This window comes from Solanum tuberosum, unplaced genomic scaffold, assembly GCF_000226075.1.
Source record: "Solanum tuberosum cultivar DM 1-3 516 R44 unplaced genomic scaffold, SolTub_3.0 scf00123, whole genome shotgun sequence".
Taxonomy (NCBI): Eukaryota; Viridiplantae; Streptophyta; class Magnoliopsida; order Solanales; family Solanaceae; genus Solanum; species Solanum tuberosum.
In genome coordinates this window covers 1,029,933-1,037,653 of record NW_006239048.1, presented here as the reverse complement: position 1 = coordinate 1,037,653, position 7,721 = coordinate 1,029,933, and the positions used below count along the sequence as shown (strand labels likewise).

Here is a 7,721-nt window from a genome sequence, read left to right as displayed (position 1 = left end):
GGCAACACTTTCTTATTTAATGTATCTAGTAGAAATACAACACTTATCAATTTAAATTGAAAGGATCTTCATTATGTATCTTCTCAAAATTTTTGATAATTTTAAATCAAAATTGAAAGAATCCTCAATGAACTAGGAGAATAATTTTGAAACTCAAAATTTTCAACAATTTTGAATCAAAACGGAAAGGATCTTCAATGAACTGTAGAAGAATTTTAAATCTCAAAATCTTCGACAATCTTGAATCAAAATCGAAAGGATATTTGATGAACTTAAAGATTAACAAAAGAAATCATTTGTCCAACAACAATTCTATCACTTTTGTATCCTTCATAACTCACCTAGCTTATCCAAAATTTTGACAAAAGTTTTTATGAAACTGATAAGAGAGAACGATGAACAAGAGAAGAAATTTAATTTTTGAATTTTTTGGTTTGTCACACTATATGATTTTGAATTCTTGACAATAATTTGGAATGAAATAGTGTAATTTATGGAATCTTAATTTGATTTTCAGCTTTTTTTTCCCATTAATTAGTGCAACAAATGGATACTATGAGATCTTAATTTGATTTTTCAGCTTTTTTTCCTTTAATAAGTGCAACAGATTGATACATAATGTTTCAACAATAATGTATCCGGATACTTAATTATGTATCTGAAATGCCTAAAAAATATGGGATTTATGTAATTACAAAACTAATAGGGATAGAAGGTAATTTAAGTTTTACACTATGATATTTATGTAAGTTATACAAATTAGTCGGCCCACTTCAAATGGGCTTTCAGCCCATTCTTCAATAAATAAATATACAAAAAGGGAAAAATACAATTTGATGTTCAAGTAAGAAACAGGAGTAAGAGAAACCGGCGACTTTGCAGTGAAAGGTGATAACTGTTCTTCTTTTCTCTGCAATTTACTCTATCAAAACTTTCTCCGCAGGTGTTATCTTCAATTCCTTATCATTTTGATGTATCTAAGTTAGTTTTAGAGTTGTTGAAAGACTTGATTGATGAATGTCTGCTAGTTGTTTGACGAAATGCCTCAATGAATACCAATTTTTTTTTTAAATTTAAAAAGTGGGTTTTTTTCTATTTAGGTGTGATGAAGAACACTAATAAAATAATGGGTCACGAATTTTCTTGATAGAAATGCGTCCTAATTCTTGGAATGATGTAAATATGGATGGAGAACAATTGGTAGGCTTTAGGTGGGCAGCCAATGAGTATTGGATTGCCCATGAAGACCCTACTAATATTGAAATTCTCATTAATTCCTGACTAAAAAAAACGAGTTTGTTTGATAGAAAATTACGAAATCGAAATTTTAAGTTCAAATACTAATCAATCACAACCCAACTTAAATTTGCATTGTTAGTCGATTTGGACTTTATCTTGAAATTTTTGGATGGAAAAACAGTCTTAATGGAATGAGTTGCATCATTAATAAGCAAGAGTGTATTTGGGATGGAGGAAGTATATTCTATTTGTGTGTTGCATTCAGAAACCCAACTTCTGTATTTTGTGGGATTGTACTAGAACTAATGCACTAATACTCTGTCTTATTTGATTAAAGGTCTCTTTTTTATGGGAGTATGCTGAAACTAGTTTCTGAAATGTTGTGCGCTCGAGGAGGTCAGAAGTTGAGGCCTTTTCTATGTGCACAAGTTAGTGGCTTTCATACTTCAAAGGTAAAATGATTTGTGTTGATGCTACTACTTCATGCAGCCTTTCTATTTTCATATGTGCATACATAACTTTGGCAGGAAAGAGAGCGAATGTTCTTGCTTCTGTCTTGTTGACTTGTATGGTTTTCCAATAGGACATGGCTATTTAGATCTTAGCTAAACCACTTGTTACTTCTGAGGTTTCTTGTTTGTTTTATCCAGTGGTGTGTTTATCTATTGTTCAAACAAAGACGGTCTTTATGTAAAAGTAAAACAAATGCAGAAGAGTGCTCATTAACTTCCATACAAATGACTCTTGGGTAAGAGGACTGGTGAATATTATGGTAGGATTGCCACACATTACATGGGAATCAGTATGATCTTCTTGTTTCCATATAAGGCTTGTTGGAATGAACTCTATCATTTCAGACTATTAGTTTCATATTGAGATAAAGGCTCAAGTGAGTCGAGTTAATTGTTCTCTTGAGAGTCTAGACTCTTAACAAAGCAACTTTCACTGACATTGTTTCTTCTTCCATCCCAAGTTTGTTTATCATGTTTTGCCAGTTGCATATAATTAGAGATTGAATTAATTTGAATAGTTTTAGATATTAGAGTTATGTACAGATGTGTTTGAGAAATTGTTGGACTATGTAAAAGTGGAGTAATTGTTGTGAAGATCTCACATCAAGGCAAAAGCGGTATGACCGAGCAGTAGTTAGATCTTCATTAAGTCATATTTAAATGAAAAGTTGTTCTATATAGCGTCAAGTAACTGGGAAGGTACTCTGTGATGATAGAATCATTTAACTATGAAAAGGTGAAGCTCCAAATGGTAGGTTCTTGAGAATGTTGGCCGTTTCTAAAATGTGAAGAATATTTTGTTATTTCTTAGTTGCAATGCATTTTAAAATCTAGTGAAATAATCATACCTTGTGGACATAAAGCATTTTGAAGCAACCACCATTTTGTTGAAATGAACTCTTTATTGTTGGTTTCGCTTAGTTGAGGAATCAGTTGGTTCTCCTCTGTTGTGAGGATGCTAATATATAAAAATGCTTGTATTATGTATATATGTGATTGCTTAATTGACAAAAACAAGCCAATAAAGAAGAAACTATACATTTTTAGTGTTATTAGTATGTGATGTCATACAAGGTTGTAGTGAATTGATGTGCAGGCAAGATCAATGGATGAATTTGGGATTTAGAAAAACTAGCTCTGATAAAAACTGCTGACTTTATGTCTCTTTACTGTGCTGCTGTTATCTTTTTACCTTTGCTTTTGTATAATTAATTAATAAAGAAGACATGCGCTGCAGCTTCACGAAGAAGATAAGTTTGGATTGTGTTTGAGGGAAGAGATTGTAGAATCAGAGTACAGATCCTTTAAGCTTTTAGATTGGATATTCACCAAATCTAAAACAAACCAAATACATTAAAGTTTTGAATCCCACATTCATTTTCTGGCTCAGAATGGGAGCTTGAAGTGATTCCCGTCCTTCACTTAAAAAATAAGGAATGACTATTTTATCCAGGAAAAGAATGATAAGGAGTGGCTTGTGAGAAAGAGAGAGAAGTGGAACACTGTTGACTCCATATTTGCAGCACTTGATGTCAGCCCTGCTTACAGGTTTGTATACTTGTGGTATCCTTGCCACAGTGGTGTGGTTGCTCTTATATTAGAAAAAATGTGGCCTTCTTCCTCCTTTGTTTGAATGTATGGGCTTGTTGTAATACCAAACACTGTTCCCCTTTGTTCCGTGCATTTGAGGAATAAGAGGTATGATGAAAGGAGAAAAAATTGCATTCAAGTATCACTGTGTGGTGCTTCGGTGTGCTAGCACATGATGTGTATGTACATTTTAGAGTGATTGCTTTGCTATTGTCTTTGTAGCACTGATGTACTGATAAAATGTTACTAATTCATTAGCAAGTGTTAAATGATATGCAAGCTCCACTTCATCTATGAAAATATGTGGTTCCACACACATAATTACCTGCATTTATGTTTTCTACGCATTGCGCTTGACATATGTGTGATGAACAAACAAACTTTATCTGCACTTGGTTTTATAGCTTATTAAAGAGGTGGACCTGTATATTTTTTAAATAGTGTCCCCTGAATAAGTTTGTTGCTTCGTTTGGCAGCCTGGTTTAGCACCTAGAAGCTTTTTCGGGGTGGAAGATTTCGTTGATGATGACAATAGCCGTCCATATACTTATCAGAAGGGGAAAAAATCGAAGAACCCAAACAAGCATGTTTCTTTCAAGCAACGGACTGTAGCTTACATGGAACCGTTCACACTTGATGTTTTCATATCAAAGCGCTTTGTTTCAGCCTCAATCACCCATAGAGTTACATGCAAACAGGTTGCAGTAGCTGGTACAAACTCCAAAGATATCAAGGCAGTGCTCAAATCACGAAGTGATATTCCTGCATGCTTGTCTGTCGGACAGATATTGTCCGACAGGGCAAGAGAGGCTGATGTATACACTGCTTCTTATACACCTAGGGATAGGGACAAATTCGAAGGGAAAATTAGAGCAGTTGTTCAGTCCCTCATTGATAATGGTATCGACATCAAAATTTATCTTGACTGAAAAAAGGTACTATGTCTACCTGTTGTATCCAAATATATTAAATCATCTTAAAGTAATGAACCCTTATTGCAGTCTACTTAGTATTTCTTATAGTCTGAGATTGTCATAAGCCCCTCTTTGTGGAGAAGGCTGGCTTACTCACTTTTTTCTGATTGATTGATCGGCCTATCCCATCTTTACTAGAGAAGACCAAGCAGTCGTGAAGCCTTGACCTGGATTGGATATATGTATGCCCTAACATAGAGTTGAGGAACCTATAATACAGGCTTTGGATGCTCCAATCTTGCTGCGTATACCTGGACAGTATTCATTGTACATTTCCATCTTCTGTTCCGCTGTCATCATCAGAAGCTCCAAGGACCAACACAGCTAGAAAGCAACATCAGGGGCTCACTAGTGCATTCCCCATATACATAACTACCAATACAACTGTACAACTTGTTCTACGACTGTTGAACTCGTTTTGGAGGGGGATGAGGTGTAGGTTTATACATTTCTGTTTCTTTTATTGACAAAAAATGTTACTTTAGGTTATAAGTATCATGTAAAGATTGTGAGAAAGAATGTAAATTTAATTAGGAAGAATGGATTGTACACTCTATAGCACTTGACTCAAGCTTATAATCAAAATGAGCCCATTTTTTCAGATCTTACTCTGTTTACCCCTTTTTGTATGTAATATGAAATACATAGGATAATTGGCAATAATTTTTTAATTTGTGATTATGATTTTCATTTCTAATGCTTAGAAACTAGTTAAGAGTTGATATTCATTTTTATCATCATAGGTTTAAACATTTTTGGCTGAATTAAAGTGAAATTTAAAACTCTATTGTTTAAGTTTCCAAAGGCTTGAAAACCCATAAATGAGATTTGTCATTGTTGAAATTTTTGAGTAATTGATAATTGGGGTTTGTCGGAATGTTGTTTTGGAAATCATGGTTAAAATTCGAAGCTATTTTATGATGTTTTCGTGGGTTCAAGTTCCTAGGAGACAAAAAAAGTGTTTTTGTATGACAACGTAAAAGTGTGTATAAACACTTCTTATACACTTTCATATAAGGTTGATACATAGTTTACATTAAAAGTGTATAGTATTGTAAACTGAATGACTACGTGACGTAATATTTTATGTTAGACTATATTTTTTAAAAATTCCAAGAAAATATGAGTGTTCGTAAAAGCTAAAGATGAAGTTGTCACAATTTCACAACCATAATAGTTAGTATATACTAATAACATCTATAATGTCTTTGAAATTCTATCCCAACTACTATAGCATTCTAATTTTATTTCTAAGCAAGTGATGTTATGACGACTCCTACCTTTCTTAGTCGTGAACTAAATTCACCTAGAAATTTATTTTATATATAAATAAAGTGAAAATATTACTAGGAGTTTATGACTAATCAAATTGCATTTATATATATCATAAATATAAATTAAGTTCATCGATATAAATGCTATCGTCGATGATGGAAGGAGGATTAAGGACGTCTAGACTACAGATAAGCTTGGAATGGAAGATGAAAGGTAGTAGAATTCATTCTATTCTAAGAGCAGGGGGCGGCTGTACAGGCTTAAAAAATAACAGGGGGCGGAATGGAAGATGAAAGGTAGTAGAATTCATTCTATTCTAAGAGCAGGGGGCGGCTGTACAGGCTTAAAAAAGGCTGCATAGGTTATAAGTATTATTTTTTTTAAAAAATATATAGTATTATTTATAGAAAATATAATATTTTATATAAGAGGACAAAATTATTAGAAGTTTGACAAATCTATACTATGTATCAAAAAAGATTAAATCGAGTGGCTATAATAAATTTCATAAAAAAAAAATTTAAATTTTAAGCCTTCATTTGAATTTGGCTTTAGGCAACTGATGTATTGGAGTCATCCTGTATTGAAGATTAGAAAGTTGATGAAACAACAAACTATTTGATTGAAAAATACATAAAGGGATGTGTTGTTTTGGTAAACAGTTGGTCCACCCTTGGGGGTTTATGTGGTGGAGTGTGAGTACTTGAAGTTCAAGAATTAAACAAATACATTTAAAATTTATGGCCCGTCATGATATTTCTATAATTATAAAAGTAATTATGTTTGTTGTTTCCAAATATATATATGGTCGGCTACGACACATATGTGGTTAAACTTGACTCGTCTATATAAGATTCTTAGATGATCTTTTTTGTATTATATGTCTTGTTTTGAAGAACGTCTTCCCCGATCCAAGACATGACAACAATTATGGAAGGTCCGACACGTAACAAGGTCCAACAATGAATCTAACATGGAAGATGGTTATTGTGCCTTAAATGACACGATATAGGCTTTAAAGAGGGTTTTCATGAAGGATTGCGGGATAGCCACCTTCTACTCTGACTTGAGATCCTTCCCCAAACTAGCAAGTTGTCTTAAACAAAAAGAATGTACATAAAGACAAGATAACTCAAGCTTCACTGAAAGAAGAAACGCTATATATATATATAAATGCGCCTTTTTGGGGAACGGGTTAATAAAAAAATAGTTGTACATAAAATGGATCAGAGTGAATAATTGGATAGACTAGACTAATTATGAGGACCCCCAATTGGATCTTGATGGATATTTTGTCCATTTAATTGGATAGGAATCTGAAGCTGTTGCTGGTCTTGACCTCAAATGGATTCTTCATTAGACATATCCCAAATTTTGGTAGGAATATCTTCTTTTGAATATTATAATGTAAATGACAAACAAAAAGACATTTGTTATTAGTATCTTTGAGATTTTCAAGTCATTTATTTCCCCACAATATATTCATAAATAAAGAGATCAATAAAATATAACACATGAAAACAACAAATTAGATACATGAGATTGATCATTATCGATCACATAAAAAAAATTATTCAAATTCTAACGTGCAAGTCTAGAGGGTAATTAAGAACATTGTAAAAAAATAAAAAAATTATATGGCTCTTGAATCACAGAAGATTGCCTGCTCACAATTTGAAAATTATGACATATACTGCTACAACAATTAACAATAATAATATATAACAACAACAATAATAATAATAAAACTGGAACTGTGACTAGAACCATGTGCTCTTCCTTAGAAAAAAAATGAAAAATCACTCGCTATCTACTAACCTTCTACTTTAATATATCTTCCATCTCCATGCTCTCCTATTTATGATTATGTCCTCGATGAATTGGTGATGTGTCATGTCATGTGTCTAATTATCACCTCTCCAAAAATATTTTTGGTCTACCTTTACTTCTACTTAGACCTATCACTGTTTACATAACCATATCACCCTCACTTTCCTCATCTTGTCCAAAGTCACTCCCACCTTGGCACCTTGCGTCATATATTTTCGTTCATCATTTTATCTCTTATTAATATATCCACACAATTCATCTAAACATCCTTATTTCCGTCATATTTATATATATATATATA

At 32.8% G+C, this 7,721-nt stretch overlaps 1 protein-coding gene across 1 annotated transcript; it reads left to right on the top strand.

The window, feature by feature from the left end:
• The first annotated feature begins 827 nt into the window (after nt 1-827).
• LOC102578991 (uncharacterized) lies at nt 828-4,916 on the top strand. Its single transcript, XM_006350344.2, has 3 exons — nt 828-888; nt 1,577-1,691; nt 3,818-4,916. The coding sequence occupies exons 2-3, from the start codon at nt 1,596-1,598 to the stop codon at nt 4,268-4,270; spliced, it is 549 nt and encodes a 182-aa protein (XP_006350406.1). The 5' UTR covers nt 828-888; nt 1,577-1,595; the 3' UTR covers nt 4,271-4,916.
• The last annotated feature ends 2,805 nt before the right edge of the window (nt 4,917-7,721 follow it).